Source organism: Empidonax traillii, unplaced genomic scaffold (assembly GCF_003031625.1).
Source record: "Empidonax traillii isolate 1590-97213 ecotype Southwest subspecies unplaced genomic scaffold, ASM303162v1 scaffold1060:size1239554, whole genome shotgun sequence".
NCBI classification, from domain to species: domain Eukaryota; kingdom Metazoa; phylum Chordata; class Aves; order Passeriformes; family Tyrannidae; genus Empidonax; species Empidonax traillii.
Genome location: NW_020956253.1, coordinates 159,627 through 180,793, shown reverse-complemented (window position 1 = coordinate 180,793; position 21,167 = coordinate 159,627). Strand labels below are relative to the sequence as shown.

The 21,167-nt window shown below is 48.8% G+C and overlaps 1 protein-coding gene across 1 annotated transcript in view; it reads right to left on the bottom strand.

Annotated features, from left to right (window-relative positions):
- Positions 1-21,167, bottom strand: part of LOC114068409 — an 83,917-nt gene that overhangs the window by 18,508 nt on the left and 44,242 nt on the right. Inside the window, exon 3 of the mRNA XM_027904444.1 lies at positions 17,633-17,707. Within this exon, the coding sequence (XP_027760245.1) occupies positions 17,633-17,707 (75 nt within the window). The remainder of the gene's footprint in view (positions 1-17,632; positions 17,708-21,167) is intronic.

Below are 21,167 nucleotides of genomic sequence, written 5' to 3'. Positions count from 1 at the left end.
AATTGTGCTCCACACCCTTCCCCAGCCTCGCTACCACTGGGAGCTTGTGGAAGACCAGGGGCTCCAGGGGCTGTGGGGTGTTTGATGTAACAAGAGTTTGCTGAAGGCTTTCTAAACAGAGCTGCAGAGTCCAGAGGAATCTGCAGTTTTTGCACAGAATAATGAATTAATTGCGATGGGACGTAATTCCATCACTTCTGGGACCACAAGGTGGTTCTGACCCAACAATCACTGATCTGGTGTCTGACACCTCAATGAACCTCAGGAGCTGACAGAGACCCCGTTCCCCCCATCATCTCTTGGAGACCTGAGGCTTTTCTGATGGTGAGCATGGAGAAGCTCCCAGGTGCCACCAGGAGGAGCAGGAACAGGGGCTGCCCATCATTAACGCCACCCTTAATGAACACTCTCCATTTGGGACAGCCCAGGGAGCTCAGGCTGCTCTCACTGTGCACCACACACCTCCCACGGCACTGACCCCTCTTGCAGCCTCTGCTGGATTTCATTCAATCCCAGAATCTCTACGGCTGGAAAAGACGCCTGAGGTCATCAAGTCCAACTGTCAACCAGCACCACCACCCTGTTCACCACTAAACCACGACCTTGAGTGTTTTCTGAACACTTCCAGGGATGGTGACCCCACCACTGCCCCAGGCAGCCTGGTCCAGTGCTTTACAACCCTCTCCATGAAAAATGTTTTCCTAATATCTAACCTAAACCTCCCCTGGTGCAACTTGAGGCTGTTTCCCTTGCATTGAAGAAAAATCCTGGGATATTTATCTTCAGTAAACTGGGAAACTTTACAGTTGCATTGAGGATGGAGGGAACTGAATCAACATACACCCAAACCCAAACAAAAACTTCAACTTTGCTCAAACAGAGGACAACAAACCCACATCCAGACCTGATCCACGCAAACAAGTCCAGAGGAGGCCACGGAGATGCTCCCAGGGCTGGAGCCCCTCTGCTCCAGGCTGGGAGAGCTGGGGGGGTTCACCTGGAAGAGAGAAGGATCCAGGGAGACCTGAGAGCCTCTTCCAGGGCCTAAAGGGGCTCCAGGAGAGCTGGAGAGGGACTGGGGACAAGGAATGGAGGGACAGGACACAGGGAATGGCTTCCCACTGCCAGAGGGCAGGGAGAGACGGGAGATTGGGAAGGAATTGCTGGCTGGGAGGGTGGGGAGGGGCTGGGCTGGAATTCCCAGAGAAGCTGTGGCTGCCCCTGGATCCCTGGGAGTATCCAAGGCTGGGTTGGAGCAACCTGCTCTAGTGGGAGGTGTCCTTGCCCAGGGCAGGGGGTTGGAATGAGATGACCCTTGAGGTCCCTCCCAACCCAAACCATTCCAAGATTCTATCACACACCCAGCACTATGCTCCTTCAGCCCTAATTTTTCCTGAAGTGTGTCTTTAGCAAGAGACAGATGCAGACCAAAGGCAACTCAAAGGCATTTACCTGACCTAAATAAATGGTAATTTCCTGGTAATTTCACTGAACTACTTGGGAATTTGCAATACCTCAAGCAATCAGCACGCACTGTCCCACAGATGAAAGCTGGAGGGTTTAACTTCACCATCTGAGACACCTCTGCCGCCGTGCAAAGAGGAACCCACAAGGCTGAAAAAGCTCAGATCTCCTTTTGATTTTTTAGCAGGAAGCACTTCCAGGCTGCAGAAGCTGTGAAGAAGCACTATAAAGAAAGTAAAACCCCTGATTTGCTTCCACTGTCACAGCCCAAGAGAGTCCCAAGGGGAGGAGAAATCCCATCCAAGGAAGATGCATTTGAAGGTTGAAAACTCGGCCTCTCTTGCAGATAAAAAACGTTTTGTTCAGACCAGGAAGCTGAAATGGGAATTTCAAAGCAACAGGAGACAGGAGTAAAATATCCACTTTATGACATTTTTATGTATTAGCTTTCAACTGTGTCTGGCTCTCCAGGAAGCTTTTACCTCTTACTGTGCTGGAGAAAAAAAAAAAAAAAACCAACAACCAAAACAAACATTACTTGCTTTAAAATAAATTTCAAATTAATGCTGCTCTGCTCAATTTAAGGCATTTTATTGCATGGGGGAGGCAGATTTCTTTTGGTGACAGGGTGGATTTGTTGTGCACAACCTACATGATCTCACGGTCAGTGATAACAAACACCCAGTGTGCCCAACAAAGAAATAAAGAGGCAAAGGCACAGAAACAGGGAAGAAATAAAATCAAAAGTAATTCAGAATTCTTTGACAGCAGCAAGAATTCTTGGGTCCTATCCCCAGCTCTATGCAAATAGCTCTATTTTAACTAAAAGGATGTTAATCCAAGTCAATTAGTCCAACCACATGAACCCTCTCTTTGCAGAAGTGACCTTCACTCGAATTACCTTAATTTTGACTCTGGGAAGTAAATTGAGACAAACCTCCAGGCAAATTTCATTCAGAGCAAGAACTGAACCTCATAAGCTTCAAACAGTTGAACCCAGGGAGCTGAACTGTGATTATTTTGCCCGTTGTATCCACGTGCAGGTGAGCCACGAACCTCTCAGACAGAAGTGTGGCGCTGCTCTCCCAGTTGAGAACCATCTTTCCACCTCCCAGATGGCTGTTAATTCCAGAGCTGGGTATGTCCAGGGCTCAGAGATCCTGAGAATGGGAAGCATGATATGATGCTTAAGGCTGTTTCACGTGTGTTGGAGCCCAGAGCCGGCAGTTAAAGGGCGAGATATGAAGCTCCGACAAAAGATTTCAACAGCAGGTTTGTGCCGAAATGAAAACAAAAATGGGAGACTGGGGAGTTGGAAAATATTAGGGAATAACAGATCTGTTTTCCAAGCCTGTTTTAGTGTGTTGACTGTGTTAAGTGAAAAAGGCTGCTCAGAGGGAATGAATGGAATCAATCACAGCAGTTTAGGGAGAACAGGGCACAGCGGTGGAAGGGAATAACTCACACGGCTTCAGAAATGCCAGCGTGCTGGGAAAAGGGAAAAGGCCACCAGGGCAGGCAGACAGGGGAGAGGGCTGACAGGAGAAATGCATTTCCACCCAATTTTTAAAGGGAGGGAGGGCTAAACTCCAGCTGAAGCTCCCGAGACACGGCTCGCCAGTTAAATCCACCCCAAAAAGGCTTTCGATGAGATAAAAGTGAGTGAGAGGCAGAGAAGGGGAAAAATCCTTCCTCTCAAGTGCTGTGATTAAGGAACAGGGGAGGAAACAATGACAAACTTGCTTGTTGATCTCCTCTGCTCTCCAGGAACAGAGGAGCCCCAGAGCAGCTAAAGCAGGAATGATGGCTCTGCTGTATCTGCAGAGAAATGAAACGTCTGCCAAGGCCACACCAGGCTGTGCTTCAAACTGTCTTCTTTTCCAAGTCTCTCCTCAAAGCTACTTGTCTCCAGAGAAGCTGTGGCTGCCCCTGGATGCCTGGAAGTGTCCAAGGCCAGGCTGGATTGGGGTTGGAGCAACCTGGGCTAGTGGAAGGTGGCCCTGCCCGTGGGTGGAATGAGAGGAGCTTTTTAAGGTCCCTTTGAACCCAAACCATTGTGGGATTCCCCCACCCAGGGTTGCTGGTCAGGAACAACCAAGTTGCCACAAGAGACACGTGCGCTGCCACAAATGGGGCCCACAATCATCAGAGGGGAAAAGGGAGACAAGAAAACCCAACCCTTCCAAAAGAGACAGCGAAGGAAAACCGATTTCCAAACACCAGGAGGCATTTCCTGACTTGTCTCATGAAAACATCAAGAGCTCTTTACCAAAAAGTAACAAGAAAACCCTCTCCAGCTGAGAATAGCACCCTTAGTGGAAACCAGGGAGATTAACCCCAATTTGCAGCATCAACCCCCTCATGCCAAAAGCACCAGGCAGAGAACAACCAGAATTTGTGATTTACGACTCAGAATTTGAAGGGGGGAAAGGAGTTACGGCCCTGCATTTGATTTTTGTGGCTCTAAAAACAATTCCCTAGCAACAAGGGAACGTCACCAGGAACCAGCTCCCTTTCCAGGGGAGGGGGGACAGACCACAGCTCCTTCTCCCACATTATTCCACGGGAAGGGCAAAGAGGAGCAAGGGTTGAAGTGCTAAAGCGAACAGACCCAGCTCTAACACACAGGTTGATGAAAGCAGCTGCTCTTGAAGTTACTCCTTTGTAGTCTTCACTCCCACAGCTAATTACGAGCTTAAAGGTTCCAAGACTTCAAATGATGGTTTGAGCTCTCTTCAAGTAAAGAAAAAAAAAAATTAGATTTTAAATCTCATCTGGTTTTTTTTTTTTTAAGTCAGGATTAATGAATCCTCACCAGGATAACAGTTATAGCCACAGTCACCTGAGCCACAGATTTGGGAGGGGGGGGGCTCAGATGTCTTGTAGAAAGGCTGAACCTCAAAATAGGTAGAACTCATAATTATTTCATTTATGAATTGTAACGTTATTTTCTGGGAGACTATATATGTACATATTTGAGAAATATCAGTTTTTAAGAGCCTCTAACAAAGCACTGGTGGAAATAAAAGGAGCATCTGGGAGAACGAAGCTGGAGAGGTCTTCACTCCCAAAATGCCACGAGCAGGAACTCGGGGAAACCTGAGTGCAGGGAGTGGAGGAATTCATCTTGTATTTCACACCCACTTCAAAATAAAACATGGCAGGGATTTTATAAATCATGGCAATATTTAAAAAAAAAAAAAAAAAAAAAAAAGAGACCCCCCAAAACCTAAAGATCAAAAATATTTTAAGAGGAAAGAGACAAAAAAAAAGAGAGTTCCCTCTACTCCAAGAGGCACAAAATAGTTTGTGGCCCCTGAAATCTGGAGGACACGCTGTATTTTGTGTGAGGAGAAGAAGCAGGGGGGGGAGAGAGTATCAAAATCCAAACAAGTCACAAGGCATCACCAATCCTTTGATGACAGGAGAGTGGTTTTTGTTGGCGCAGCTCGCGACAGCTGGAGGAATAATTGCGATGCTGAGCAAGAGTATATTTTGCCTTCAGACTCTCGGATGAAAGATGTGATCCACAAGCACTTTGCAAACGTTAATTAAACCCACACAGCCCCTCTTGGCGGATCAAGAAGTATTTATCCTTATTCTGCAGAGAGAGGGGGGTGAGGTTTATTTCAGGCATTTTTTTACATCAGGTATCTGCTCTTCCTGCTCAGGAAGCGCCGCTGGTGGATGCACCATTAAAAACACAGATTAGCCTTCCCAGCCCAGCAGCTTTCCAGAGCACAGAGCCAGGATGGAGCTGATCCTTCTCGTTCCCCTCTGACCAACAGAAATCTTGGCTCTGCAGAAAAAAAAATAAATCAAACCGGCCCTGGCCACGAGGGTCATAAGAGATGGATATGGGCACTACAAACAAACTATAAGCAACATCATTCCTTGCTGAGTTGTAAAAAAACCCCAATTCAGCTGCTCTTCCTGCTCTCCCTTGGGTTTTCCTCTTCAAAGGTGACTCAGTCTTTCCATATTGCCTTAGAATGATGGAATATCTCGAGTTGGAATGGACCCACCAGGATCATCCAGTCCAACCCCTGGCCCTGCCCAGGACACCCCAACAATCCCACCCTGTCCCTCAGAGCGTTGTCCAAACACTCCTGGAGCTCCAGCAGCCTTGGGAAGTGACCATTCCATGGGGAGCCTGTTCCTCTAAAGAAAACCACTCCGTTATTTGCTGAATTGACACGGAACATTCTGTATTTGAGAGGGGAAGGGTCAGTTTGTTGGATCTACAAAGAGTAGCCGAGAACATCTGCAAGGTCAGGAAGAAAATGCATAAACACACATGTGAACTAGAGCACCAAAATACACAGTGGGGGCCGCTGCCTGTGATCTTACCATGAAAAAAAGAATATTTGGAGTTCTTCCCTGCTCAAAAAAAACCAAAGAAAAACAAACCAGCAAGCCCTGAAGCAGCTGTTTTTAGTATCTATTTCGGCTGGAAATAGATTTAATGACGCTTTTTATAGATATATCACTTATGTTCCATGTATGTTTAGAGTGTAACTTGAAGGGCACAGCAGAGGCTTCCCCACCATAGGGGACTGTCCAAGGCTGCAGGCAGAGTTCAGACCAAAGGGAGAAGGTGGAAAAGCTTTCCCTGGGCTAATCCAGTGCCTCACCTGGGAGCTTCCATGGTCACAACAACTTTCCACGGGAGATGGAAGGTATGGCTTGCAAAACCGTGACATACCATCACCGGTAACTCAGCCCTGCACCATCTCTCCGCTAATCCATGGGTAGAGGCAGCCCCAAAGACCTTTTCAGGAAAAGCTAAAACCTCCCCAGGGAAGCAGGATGTGCAATCCCAGCATTACAAATGCAGATGGAACCTGGCACAGCCAGGACACATCAGAAATGTTTGGGGTAGAGCCAGCAGGTGTTTGCTCCTGCATTTAGTTACCCCCTGTCTGACCTTTCCAGGGAGGCAGGACCCAAAATGCTCTCTCCACCCAGCCCAACGTGCCACATCCAGCTCGTGCTCTTCCCATGCAGAGGTATCAGAAGGTTCTTCCCCCAGAGGCTGGTTGGGCTCTGACCAGGCTCCCCAGGGCAGCGGGCACAGCCCCAAGGGTGCCAGAGCTCCAGGAGCGTTTGGACAACAGGGAAAGAGTGGGATTGTTGGGGTGTCCTGTGCAGGGCCAGGAGCTGGACTGGATGATCCTTGTGGTCCCTTCCAGCTCTGGCTATTCCATGATTCTTTGCCACCCAGCTCAGAGCTGCTCCTCCAACCTGCTCTCTCAGGGGTTAAAATAATGCCTCTCAACAACACTTACTAGTTTTTAGTGGCCAAGTCAAAGCATTTTAGCTCATAAGTCCATCTGTGCCCTTGACTTCTGGTTGTTTTACGAGTGCACACAGTGAGGCGGATATTGAGGCATTACTAAAGGTGCTCTGCATTCAGAGCAGCTCCCACAGAAACGGGAGTGTTTGCACTTCACTTCATCACAGCTCCAGATGAGAACTGTTGCTGTGTCCTATTCTGCTGCCCCTTTGCCACCTGTTCTTAATAAACCCCGGGAGAGGTTTGAGGCTCAGCCTCAAGGCTGCAGGAGGAGCAGCTGCACTAGCAGGGACTCCCCTTTCCAGGCAGGGGGAACGGGCCAGGCCTTCTTGTTCTACACATTAAGATAAGAGCCAGAGCACATCTTTGGCCTTCCCACACAAATCCATAGTTGTATCCCTGCCAACTCTTTTATCGCTTCCCGTTTAGCTTTTTTTTTTTTTTTTTTTGATTGTTTGTTTGTTTTAAACTTTGCCCGAGGTTACCTTCAGCAAATGCTGCCCCCCCCCCCTTCCAAAACACAGCGCTAAAAACCACTATCATCACACTGACATCTGGAAATTGCATTCAAATCCTCAACAGACAAAGCCCAAACGACCTAAACGCGGGCAGATTTTTGCCCCACCTCCCTTCGGAGGTGAAGCCCTTTACAAAGGGCCCACCTTGCAGCTCCTGTCACGACCTTCCACAGAGCAATATCCTCTCCTGCCCTCGTGGGAGGCAAACACCACACACAGAGATCACACACAGCAGGTATTGCTCAGCCTTGAACCTTGACAGTGAGCATCAACAAGCTCCAAACCTCCTACATCAAGTACAACCTGCTGCAGTCACCAACTCCCAGCCCTCCCCTCAAAATGTTTTAGGAAGAGCCCGACAGCTGTTGAACTGATTTTCCCCTTTTTTCCACTGGTTGGAAGCTGCACATCTCATGACTAAAAGCCACCTTTCCAACACTCAGTCACAGCTTATTTGTGGCCTTATAATATCATTTTCCTTTTTGGGGTTCAACGCCATCCTCGAAGTTAAAGGTCGGGGTTTTTTCAGCACCTCAGCATCCCCTGTGTTTAGTATTTACAGAAACACACATCGTCTGTATTTCATATTTACAGTAACCCTTCTGCTGCCCCTCACCCCTGTTATCACCCTGTGGCTCCCAGGGCCCTTTTTTGCAGCTGCCACGTCCAGCAAATGTTCCAGACAAGCAGCAAACTATCCCAGATGATCCTTCACTCAGTTTAATGACTCTGGAAAGATCCCTGGGGAAGGAACGCTTCCAGGAATTAACTCCATTAACTATCCAACAACATCCAGCAAAAAAAAAAGAAAGAAAGAAAAAAAAAAACACCAGCAAAACCTTTGTTTTTCAAATTATTTTCCAAGTTGGCTGTAACACACAAAACAGCTCAGAGCACGTGACCTGCCCAGAGTTCTCAGTACCTTTTTTGGGGGCTGTCAGCAAATGCAGCTGTTTCCAGGAGGAGTAACTCTCCTCAGGATAACCAAGCAGCAGGAAAGCCCTGCCTGTGCCACGGCTGCCCCACACATCGCTGGCCACAAAGGAGAAAACAGAACGACTGCAAATACCTTTCAAAGACTGACACGCTCCCGGCACAGAGGCTTCCTTTAGGATGTGGTTTCACATCATTGCTCAGCTGCTCTAGTGGCCTGATGCTGCTGAAAAGAGAGATCTCCTCCCCAGCTTCCGAGTGATCCACAGCGAGCTGGATCAGGGAGTTAAGGTGGAGGGAAACTCTGGACTGAGAGGGAAGGAATCAGAGACGCTATCAGTGCAAAAAGATCAGTGGGAGCACAAGGCTGGGAGCAAAACCCTTCCTTGCAGCACCAGTTTTGAGGTCAGTTCAGCTACAATGCACAGCCTCACTCTAAATTTAGAGAGCTTTCTAACTCCAAAGCTCTGTCCCACATCCATTATCCCTCTCCAAGCCAGGAATGAGCCATCCTGTTATAAATGTTATAAATGCTTTTACAGCAGCGTCGCCCGACGGGAGAACACATCAATTGTGGGGAAAGTGGTTCAACTTTGGAATGTAGACAAAACCTGAGACAAGGCTAATGGTGGTGAAAGACAGGTTGCCCGGGGAGGGAAATGATCAGAGGTTTCAGAGGAAAGGGAGGGGGAAAAGAAAAAAAAAAAAAAAAACACCTACAGACAATTTACCTGTGCTTGGGTCAGCGCTCATTAGTGCTCTGAAGAGAATCACTTCACTTGTAATAAATTATGCTGCTCTTGGCTTATTCCCTTTATTATCCAGCTCAGACAGGAGCCAGGAGCCCTTCACACACACTGTCTAATGGGAACACTTACTCTGAATAAAATGAACAGAGGGAAAGAGGAAAAAAAATAAAACAGGGGCCTTCATTTGAGCGAGAAAAACCATCAGGAGACCCAGCAGTGGCATCGGGTTTCAGCACTCACTCCTCTGTCACTGCATCCACCTTCTCCACTGAAGGAAAAACCTCTCCCAAAACAAATCCAGGCAGAAGATGTGGTTGTTTTTCCTCCTGTTGATATTTCCATCTACCTCCTGCTGACCTGGGATTTCCAACAGGCTTTTTGAAAGCTTTCCCAGTCAGGCTGCACTCCGTTCCGAGAAGTTTCTGGAGAGACTGAACCGTGTTCGAGGCACTCATGTAAAACTTTTAATTTTGGCCATTAGGCAAAGCTCAGTTCAACAGCAAGTAGCCAATTTCTGTCTCAATGGTTTTTTTCCTCTTCTAATCACGGCTTGGAAAAAAAAAAAAAAAGCAGCTGTAACGCACTTTACTTCTTTAAATATTTGCAATTTTTTACTGTATTGAAATTAATTCCAACCTCGCAGTAATACCCATCAGAGCCCGCAAGGGCGAGATCACTCTTTTCCCACACACCTTTCTGATCTTCTGCTGGTATCACTTGAAAAAACAACCTAATTATTAAAAAGTGCTTTAGTCTAAAGGTTAAAGGTTGAAAAAATCCACAGCTTGCTGAGAGAGAACAACAAAACCCAACCTTGACCAAAAAAGCTAAAAAAATCCCATCCAGCTCAAATATTTTGTCAATTTTCCCCCTCCTTTTCGTGCTAAAGCTCCGAAAGGATGAATTTTGCGGCTCAGCAGCAGCCTGACACTTGGCCTTGCTCTTTGGATTCCACCTCAGAGGGAAAAGCACGTGGAAACAAAGCCACACTTGGCTGGTGAACCCAGGAGTATCCGGATAAATGAGCTCCCTGGAGACCCGATGAAGGCTCCCTTCCCTCCTCAAAAGGCAGCAGCTCTGTGATGCCTCACACTGAGCACTCCAGACAGAATTAAAAGGGCTCCAAATCTGTCCACAGGGAAAGGCAGCAGCTGGATCAGCAGGATGAAGCAGAGGATCCAGGTGGCCCCACACAGAAGACAGGAGGGAATTGGGAAGAAGGGCATCCTCCTTTCCTTAAGGGCAGTTTCAGTGCAGCAACACAACCCCCTTCCACCCCTCCCAACTTCAATCTCTCCTCCCAAAATGCTTTCCTAGGAACTTCCTCACAGGCTACAGCTCAGGTGTTGGGAGATCCCTTCTGTCCAGAGAGCAGCCACCCCTGGCTGAGGCACCAAGCAGCGACTGATCTCATTCCCGACCCAGCCTGACAGCACCAGCTTCCAAAACCTTCCCCCTCTCTTATCAATACTAATATGGAAAATAACTATCTGGCCCTTCATAGTTTGCCAACCAAGATTCAAGTCCCACTTCCCCAGGGCAGTGGGCACAGCCCCAAGGCTGCCAGAGCTCAAGGAGAGTTTGGACAGTGCTCTCAGGGACAGGGTGGGACTGTTGGGGTGTCGAGCTGTACTCCTTGTGAGTCCCTTTCAACGCAGGATAATCCTGAATTCTAAGCCTCTGGCAGGTTCCTAATGCAGGTCCAGGCTGAAGTGAATCCTGTTCTGCCCAGGAGCCTTCCCAGTGAGGTAAAGCTGCACCCCCCCACCTGCTCTGGACCAGGAATTCCCCTCCTAAAATTTTCAGCGCCATCCCCACAGCGAGATGCCCGTGGCTTCCCCATCAGCCTTTCTGCTGCCTGTGGGAGGCACAAACCTTGACTTGCTTTTGGCTCCTGAGTCACTCTGGAGGTGGGAAGAGAAGAAATAAGACCCCTGCAGTCACCAGCACCACCAGCTAAAAGCACCCAGGGAGCAGCAGGTCCGAGAGCCACCGAGCACGGGAAACACGTGACAGAAACAACTCCAGCAGCGAGAGGTTTTAATAACCTTGCTATTAATGCTGAACAAACAACAACACTGATTCCCCACTCTCCCTTTGAAGAGGAGGAAGGAGTGTGAAGGAGGGAGAAGAGAGCTGTTTAAACAACACCAGCTGTCACATCCCCGCCCGCAGGAGGAGTCTCCAGCATCCCGCTCTCGGGAGAGCCGGCACTGAGCAAGAGATTTGGCTTTTTTTTCCAAGAGGACTTCAGAACCTCAAACACCAACCCTCAGCTGCATTTTCTTCCTAATCAGAAACCAATTATCCTGCCGAGTGACGACTGAACAATTCCACAGAGTAAATCCTTCTCATATCAGGGCCCTCTGTGATCGAGTTGCACTGGAAACTTCCTTGCTCACACAAAAGCCGGGAGGATTTCACTTTGTGTGCTTCCCACACTTGTTCCCGAGGGCCTCCCTCCGAAATACCACGTGAAGCCTCAGTGTAGAAAAACCTGCAGTGAGCCAGTTCACTTTTATCCAAACTGAAGTTTCCCTAGTCAAGTTTTTATCGAGTCTGAGGGGATCTAGAAGGTGTTTACATCCAGTTGTCTCTAGATTTTACTCAAGAGGAACAAAATCAGTGCCCCTGGCACAGTTGCTCCCAACTTCCCAGCCATTGCCATAGTAATGCAAACCTCCTGGAGAGTCCCTCTAATACCTTTTCAACTGCTCTGAAAGAGCTTTGTTACAGCAAATAATTACTGCAATATTTTCGTATCGCAGTGAAGTTTTCATCTGTTCTCAGCCTTTGTACCTTGCAGCATTCCCGCCTGAACAACGTTCCCTTCCCAGGTGTCCAAGCCCAGGTACACTTAAAATCCCAGCTGAGAGTGCTCCCAGTGCCTGCTCTTGGATAAACGAAGCCAGAAGTTCAGAGAATCATGGGATGGTTTGGGTGGGAAGGGATCTTAAAGCTCATCTTGTTCCAACCCCCTGCCATGGGCAGGGACACCTCCCACTAGCCCAGGTTGATCCAAACTGGCCTTGGACACTCCAGGGATCCAGGGGCAGCCACAGCTTCTCTGGGAATTCCAGCCCAGCCCCTTCCCACCCTCCCAGCCAGCAATTCCTTCCCAGTCTCTCACCTCTCTCTGCCCTCTGGCAGTGGGAAGCCATTCCCTGTGTCCTGTCCCTCCATCCCTTGTCCCAAGTCCCTCTCCAGCTCTCCTGGAGCCCCTTTAGGCTCTGGAAAGTGCTTTAAAGTCTCCTCAGAGTCTATCACTACATGCCTTTGAAGTTCCTAAATCAAACTAAAACCTGGCCAGCCCCCAGAGTTACAAACCCCATTCTTGGGACAGAATCTTTGTTATTTAACAATGATTAAAAAAAAACCAAAACCAAACAACAAAACAGAAAGTCCAAGAGAAGAATCACGGAATTGTTACAGTTGGAAAAGACCTCCCAGATCACCTAATCCAACTGTCAACCCAGCACCACCACCACGTTTACCGCTAAACCACATCCTCAAGTGCCACACCCACAGATTTTTTGAACACTTCCAGGTGTCTCCACCTGTTCCACCTCCTGACAACCCTTTCCAAGAAGAAATTTTTCTGAATATCCAACCGGAACCTCCTCTGGCTCAACTTGAGGCCCTTTCCTCTTGTCCTGTCCCTTGTTCCCTGGGAGAAGGACTGACCTCCACCTCCCCACAGCCTCCTGCCAGGGAGCTGTGGAGAGCAGGAGGAGGGAACATTCTGGGGAAGATCCCACAGGCCACCTCAAGGTTTTTTCCTCCCTTGAGCTCCTTTCCTCTAATCCCCCACACGATCCAAGAAGAGCTGTGAGCAGAAAAGAAATAAACACCCACGAACAGTGACTTATTCTCCCCAAACACAAACCAGTTCCTGGCAGGGAGGGGAGGAGAACAGGACCTGGGCTGATATTACAGGCTCAGCAAGCAGGAGAGCCCTCCAAGCACATACTGGTGGCTTTGTGATGGTGTCACAAAGGCCGCCTGTTCCAGCTCCTCCACCACAGCATTGTCCCACACAGCCTCCAATCCCACCGTCAATGGCTGCATTAACTGGAAAAGTCCCCAGCAAGGGCTGGATTCTCCCAGTTCCCTGTTTATAGCACAGCATTTCCCTGGTGTGGTTGGATCCCAGCAGGGACTCCAAACCTTCCCTCGCCCCAAGCTCCCCCTGCAGGGAGACTCTCACGGCAAGAGATTTTCCTGGGCAGAGCAGAATTCCAACCCACAGCTCAGCATTTTACAAGGCCTTTCCACACTGGATGTATTATTCACCCCAGTGTACTGAAAAAAAAAAAAAAAAAAGAGTAAAATATAAATAAAGAGCTGCAGTGTTTCTCTGCTGTCCAGGAAGAGCTGAGCACTCCTGCAGAGAGATCCATGTCTGGTGCATTTTACACCCTTCCAAGGATTGCCAGGCCAAAAATAATGCTGAGACCAACAAGGAGAAACAGCCAATTTGGCTGTTCTCCTCCCAACCAGATTAAAAATTACTCTTAATTTACTATCTTGCTAAATTGTTATAGTGGGATGTCTGTGGGCTGGCGAGCTGGCTCTGTGCAACTTCCCATAAACGTAAAGAGAAGAATGAGAAAGGACCATAAATATATATTTTTATATATATTTATATATATGAAGGCAAGGAAAGAAGAAAAAGCCTCCAGTCTTCACCCACAAGCAGGGGCTGAGACACCCCTGAGCAGAGATAGATTTGAAATCAACCCGTAATTTCTGGATGTATTTCTCTCCCTCTTCTCCTCCTCCTCACGTTCCCTGTCCAGGAGGACTCCAGAGTGCTTGGATTCAGGACTGTGTGAGCAGGGTGACACATCCTGGCAGGCCAGGAGAGGCTTCAGGGAGCTGGTGTTTTATTACCAGTGTCTGGACCAATCTGTGCAGTGAGATGATGGTGCATTTGCTGACACACACCGGGGACAAAAGTGACTCCAGGATTTGATCCTTTGGCTCCTCTGTGCAGAACAGAAGCCACCAAAAAAAAAAGCCCAGACAGGTCTGGGTGGCTCTGGGGGTTCTCTGGGCAGGAAGGAAAGGCTAGGGAAGGCAGCAGAGAGGAAAGAAGGAAAGCACGGTGGCAGAAAGAGCAGCAGAGCTTGAAGGGCGTGGAAGATAAAGCCTCAACACTCGGGAAAACTGCTCGGGATGATCCTTGGAGCTCTGATTCAGCTGAAGGGAGGCCCAGGTTTCCCAGGCTGCCCACAGGGCAGGGCTTTAATCAGCCCCATGGGAGCCCTGACTCACCTCAGGGCAGCACAGAAGCCACAGATGTGAGTCAGGGCAGCTGGAAAAAACCACAGCCCTGTCCCAGCCCCGGGCAGGTCAGGCTGCAGAGCTTCCCTGCAGCTCAGGCTGCAGCCCTGGGAGTTAATTCACCTCACAGATTCCAGTTCTGCTTTTGGGAAGCCACAGCACTGATAAAACAAATATCACTCATGCAAAGTAGAGGGGATGGAGGGCCAGGCCTTGCCCCTGCAGAACCTGTCTGATGACAATGATTTATATTTATCTAAATAAGCCTAATATCCAATTCTCTCTTTTGGTATCATTTCTTAACCAAGCAGGTTTAACACCCAGAGTGTTTCCTGTCCCCCTTCAGAAGATGCAGCAGACACCAGCAGCCATTTAATTTCCCAAAACTGCTGCAGGATCCAAAGAGACATCCCGTATCCTGGCTGACACTTCACACAACCTCTGCCAGGGCTCCTTGTCGAACACTGCCTTGTTCTAGTGATTCAGGGCACTGCAAGGTTATCAGGTTTATTCGTGGCTTTTCTGAGAGAATTCTTAGATTAGGCACATAAACTTCTGCTTTTTAGAAAACAAAAATAAGTCTGTGGCTTATTACGGGGAGCATCAAAATTCCAGGGTTTTTTTTCCAGGGTTGTACATACAGAGAACTGCAGGAAAAAGGACAGGCCCTCAGGTTCTGTCAAGCTTCTAGCAAGGACATTCAAGAGGAGAAAAAAAAAAAAAAAAAAAAAAGAGATGTGCACCATGACCAAAAATTACCCACCAGGAGGACAAAATAATAGTGCAGATGGTCAGAGACACGGAGGACCAAAGGTCATGGAGGCCAAAGACTCTGTAGGGACCAGTGAATGAATCAGGACACTTCAGCCTGGAAAAGAGGCCTCTGACAGGGGCCATGGGAGGGATTGACAGAACTTTACCAGCAAACATGCAAACATGCAAACAACAACTCCCCAGGCAGGAGCTCAGGGCAGTTAAACGAGCTGGCAGTCGGTGCAGTCACCAGGAGGAAGTGGTTCGTCAACTTTGAAATGCCTGGTGACAGGACGGAGCCTGAAAACTACCCCTGAGATACATAAATGGATGTGAGATGAAGGACATTCCTACCTGCCACGGCTGGAGACAGGACAGACCTTCGGCCTCCCACGTTCTGAGGTGTTAAAGAAGCTGACAAGAACCTACAGCATCTCCTGAGAAGAACAGCGGCAAGAAGCAGGAATTCCACTCCCCCAGTGCCCTCTGCATCCAAGAGGCAGGAATTCCACCCCTTCACTGCCCAGAGCTCCCAGGAGAAGCGCAGGCAAGGAGGTACAGGCAGCACAAATCCTCCCTGCCCAATTAACTGCTCTCCCTTGTCCTTCTCAACTGCAGCTGTGAGCAGACAGACCACGGGAGGCCACGTGGTGCACAGGAAGCACCAGAGCCGAGCTCATGTTCACAGGGATGATGCCACATCCTCATAGGAAGGGGCCTGTGACACGACCTCCCACAGCTCTTGGCTCTGCTGCCGAGCCAGGAAGCCTCAGGTCACGTCTGAAGAGGAGCCTCCTGAAAATATTTTTATATTCCAATGCCAGCCTGGTTATTCAGACACCCGGAGCCATGGAGTCTTGCAGAGAAATGACTTGTTAAGGACTCCCTTGAAACGGGCTGTTTTCCCACTCTGTTCCACGGCAACCACAGGCTGTTTGCAGCATCTCCTCTGCTCCAGCTCCCTGCCAAGAACAGCCCTTTGCTCAGCTATCTCCCACTGACCTAAATTCACACATGCAGCCTTCTTGCTTTTAATCACTGTCCTCCACCCTAAAAAGGACTCCCAAGCCCCAAATCCCTGTCTCCTACACTCCTTCCCCCAGCCACGGGGCCCACAGGCAGCTCCTGAAGGTCAGGGCTGAGCCTGCAGCGCAGGACACCAGCGTAACAAATGTCGTGCAGCCCAAATTATGCCCTGGGGGAAGCCTGGGCAGCCTGTGCAGCCTGCACAGCTGTTAGGCTGCAAACTCCCCACCTCCTCCGTGAGATATGCAGGGGGAAGGAGAATTCAATGGTATCGATGTTGCAGCTCCTGGAGTCAGCAGATCTGCCCGGGAGCGCACCCTGGGATTAGAGCTGTCGATGAGGACCACGGCGCGGTGGCACAGCTGGTCAATAACAGCGCTGCTCGTCCTTCAGGTGACCTCTCCGCTACTTCCAGGGTTATTATTCACCCTGGAGTTTTTCACGGGAGCTGAGGAGAGTCCCTGCTGCTGCGCTTGGCACAGAATTAGGGAAGACAGACTGTCCTGAACCCAGAAGCACGACAAGCTCCATCAGTATGTAACACACCTGAACCAAGGGCACCCTGCGCATCATGATGCACTGGTCGGATGTAGGAGCAGTGAGGAAGCCACAAACCACACACCCACACACCTCTCTCTCTCCCCTTCTTTCCCAGAAGCACAGGAATTCTCTGCCCTTCTCCCTGGATATATCCACACCAACCTGACGACACAAGCCAGAGTCTCAGAGTGCATTATTCCGTCCTTGACTCTCACTACCAAACACCCTCAGCGTCAAAATTCACCGTCCCGTGGTATCCTTAGGGAATCACCTGCCAGGGCTGCCACGATGAACTGAACTGTGCAGTGGTCTCAGTCAGCGGGTGCAGCTCCCACGCTCCACTGCATTTTCCACCCTGCAGCAGAGCGTCCTCCTGGCTTGCAGACACCCACAAGGCAATTAACCCTTCCAGTCTGGCACCAGACGGGCCAAGATGTTCTGCTTATCCAGCATTTACAACCTGGAGTCCCTCACAGTAGCGCATCCTAATATGTTTGCAGACACCTCATAAAGCACAGGCTCGTTACTACAGCCCATTAACAGGCATGGGAGACATTTTAATGTGCAAAAATCCCCCGTGAAACCCTGATTTTCTCCTGCCATCCTCACCATGAACTAGGAGACGCTTCCCAGCGCTTTTTTTTTGCCGCCCACCAGTCAGGCCAAGCCTCGTTTGCCTGATTTCACAGCAGCCTTTATGAGTAATCCCTCATCCAGCCTCCTCGCTCATCCCACACCTCCAACGAGGCTGGAATGGCCCTGGAGACCATCTCCACTCCTGCTCCTGCAGCACAGGACACCCTTAGCGTGGATTCCTCACAGCCCTGAGCAGGTACAAGACACAACTTCACCACTCTGGAAGTGGAATATGGATACAATTTACCACCTCAGACAGAAGGAGCTGGAGCAACACTTCTCCCAACACAAGGGTTAAGCCAAGGACACCTGTATTTCTAGGACAACGCCGTCCAGGCAGGCAGAGTTAATGCTGTGCCCCTGTGGAGGCAGTTTTAGGCCAACATCAGGCACTGCAGAAAGTTTTATTCTTGAAATATTAAGGTACTCACTGTACAGGGCGATCAGCTGGAAAACTGGAATGTGTTCCTCTTCTGTGGCCAGCTCCCTACTCATCTGTCTGGAGCCTGTTAGAGAGGAAAAAGAGTTGTAAGTACGGGCAAGGCAACAAAAATATTGTGAAACATTTTTAAAATTTATGGGGAAAAATATATAAAAAAAAATCAAGAAGTAGGCCAGGTAAGGAATGCAAAATAGAAATAAACACACACCCCCTCAGCTCTGAGGTCAAGAACTGCAAGAGCTTGCAGAGCTCACGGCGAGGTCTCTCCAGCAAACGCTGTGATGGTGAGAAACAACCGCGGCACCGGCTGCCTCTGGAGGCTCCCGAGGTCAGACCCGACCCAGCCCAGGAGAAAAGGCAGATATTTATATGAGGGAGCAGCAGCAACTGCTCCACAAAGCCAGTTACTCCAGAGCCGGTGAATCACAGCTCCTGCTGGCACGTTCTGTCACCAGTGCGGTGCTGCACAAACGCTGGGGCAGACTCGGTGCTGGAGGGTTCCGTGGGCTGTGATCTGCCAAGGCACCAGACAAGTTCCCTTGAACAGATTTGTTGTTTCAACACACTTTATCCCCTTAATAAGGAGCCACTGAAGCTGTGCTTAAACCCCTTTTGATTAAGGAAAAGATTATCCCTAGAAGTGCCAGACGTACGTGGTGGTTGTACATCACACACGGAGCAATTGTGCTTCGGGGAGACATTAAATCCCCCTTCAATTAATAGAGACACCTCTTAAAATGAGCATTAAATAATTCCCTACAATGTAGCCAGACAACTGGCTACTTCAGGAAATTGGAACAGAAATGATTTCCCATCTCCCCACCAACAAAATCCCAATCAAAACTTGCCCTTAAAACAAGAGGTCAGCTCGGAGGGATGGGGAGCAGGAATGTTACTACCTCAGTGCTATTGTGTGCTTATATTAAAGGCTCCTCATCAGAAAATTAAATGAAATGGATGCCTTTCATGTTTATCAATAACAGAGCTAATGGTTTTTATGTAAATGCCATTACTTTCAGCCAGATCTGCAAGAGACTGAAGCCACAGAGCCCCATCTCCCCTCGCAAGCGACTCCCTTCAGGCAGCCAATCTAAATGCAAATTACAATCAAACCAAGAGTTTTCTGGATGGTACTGAACACATAAAACCAGGGACAAAGCAGAGATATTGGGAGAACAACCCTCCTCTTCTGGTAAAACCTGCTGATCTCACACCGCTGTTCCATCCTGAACACACAGAAAAATTAAAATATCATTTGGTTCCCATTTATGGTCAAATTATTCACTTGTAAAGCAAGAGGGAACCACCTTCTTCCCCTTCTATTGCCCTGGGTGTTAAAAAGGAGGAGAATGTTCTTCTACCAAGCTACAGAGAGAGTCACCTCTCAGAGATGTTTCAAACTGGCACAGGTTGCCCAGAGCAGCTGTGGCTGCTCCATCCCTGGGAGTGTCCAAGGCCAGGCTGGGCAGGGCTTGGAGCAACCTGGGATAGTGGGAGGTGTCCCTGCCCACGGCAGGGGGTGGAACTGGATGATTTTTCACGTCCCCTCCAATCCAAACCATTCTATGATTCACCCACAGCAGGAGCATCCCATCAGCGAGGACAATAAATCAGAGAGATGATGAAGCCCCAGTTGGATTTGGCAGAACAAACGGCACTTCCACATTTTTAGGGGGAAATTTCTTCCTTGAACACAGTTGCTGGAGGGAAGGAGGTGCTGGTTATCAGGCGGCAGAGATACAAAACTGTTGCCAGCACAAGGAGCACCCTTCCTGCAGCATAAAAGCTTTTTGAAGAACACTTAAATCCGACCCCCACCTGGAGCACAAACCGAGTCAGGACTTTGCCGGCACTGGTTCAAACAAGGTACTAGTGGCAAATCTGAAAAGAACTCATATTACAACCATGCTGCTCAGCAAGTAGAACGCACAGAGGAGAAACTAATGACGAAAACAGAGGGCAAAAAAGCTGAAAACCCGACCCTGGCACAAGTCTGCGAGTGAGTCTCGCCGGGGACTTGCTGTAACTACCACAAAACTCCCGTTCCCAAGAGGGCCACATGTCCTTGGAGGGATGCAGCTAATTACCACCAGAGCTGTGTACAAGCTCGTTACACGGGTGAGGAGCTGAGCACTCTGTGTGTTTGGAAGGCTACAGGAATATTCACAGAGCAGAACCTCGCTAATTAACATTATTAACCCAGAGACCGCTCGGGCAAACGGCTGGATTTTGGGAATTGGCCAGAGAGGGAACACGCAAAGCTGGGAAACCACAGGGACAACAGGGCCCAGCAGGAGCCTGGCTCACTCCTTTGGATATCTGTAATTAAATAATTTATCCTTGTGCCCCTGTGTCCACGAGGGAATGTGCAGCCTGTAAATAAAGCACCTCCTGTTATTGCAAGGCCCTGCTAAGTCTGAAAGTTTGACTGCCCCTGAAAAGAGGCCGTTTAATTAAAAAGCACAGCCCTGACTACCTTCCCTCTCAGAAACTCTTCGACTTCTTTGTCATCTGTTCTGTCTTACTTCATCGTTAAGCAATTACTCACAGATCTACTGTTTTACCCACAAAACACTGGTTTGCAGCCCTCGATCACGGTTTGGAGTTGCTAAGGCTCCCTTCTCCTCCTTCTCAAAGCCTGGTGAGGCAAGTCTTGGTGTCCTCTCTAGCGAAAGGAGACCGGGCCTGTCACCACACCGGCCACGGGATCAACCTGCGAGCAGTGAGAAAGGGGAAAGGCCCTTCCCAAACAAGCACAACTTTTCTTTTTTTTTTTTTTTTTCTTTTCCGATGCAAACGTTTCTCCTCCCCAAAACACTTTGCGTCCTCACACACGGGGGCCTGTGATTCCCCTGCACCGGCTTTTGCAAGGGTTCAGGTTTAAGCACAGCCAATCGCTCTCTTAAACTGCCTTTTCTTATTTCCCTTTGTGAGAGGCTTCACTCGATGATGGATGTGAAGAAATGCAAAGCAGAAGTCCCCACAAAAAGCAGCCAGTGTGGTGTGTGAGGTGGTTTTGTCTCATTAAAAAAAAAAAGAAAAAAAGAGAGAGGCAGGGATGACTTACGCCTCATTAAAGAGCTCCAGTCTGCATTTTTATTAGATATATTTAGACACCAAGGGGTTTTTTTAAGAAAAAAAAATAAATTAAAAGCAGTTATATTGTTAACATATGGCCCTGGATCAGTCACACGGATAATAAAGGAAAACGGGCACAGCAGATCCTCCAAACACAGGCATGGAAATCATTTTAATGGGGCACATGACCTATAAAATTTCAAGCAATACAAAGCCACGCAAAGGTGGGACAGAATTTAGCTACTGCAGGGCTGTGTCTTTTCCCCAGACTGTGCATATCACAGATGGAGACACAAAGAGGGAGGAGAGTCATTCCTGCTCGTTCCTAACGCTGGTTTTATTTCCAGTGGAGAAAGGGAGGCATGGAAGAGGAATATTCTGCCTCAATTCATGTCCTATCACAGATAAAACCAAGACAACATCCCAGCCATCAGCCTCCTCACTAC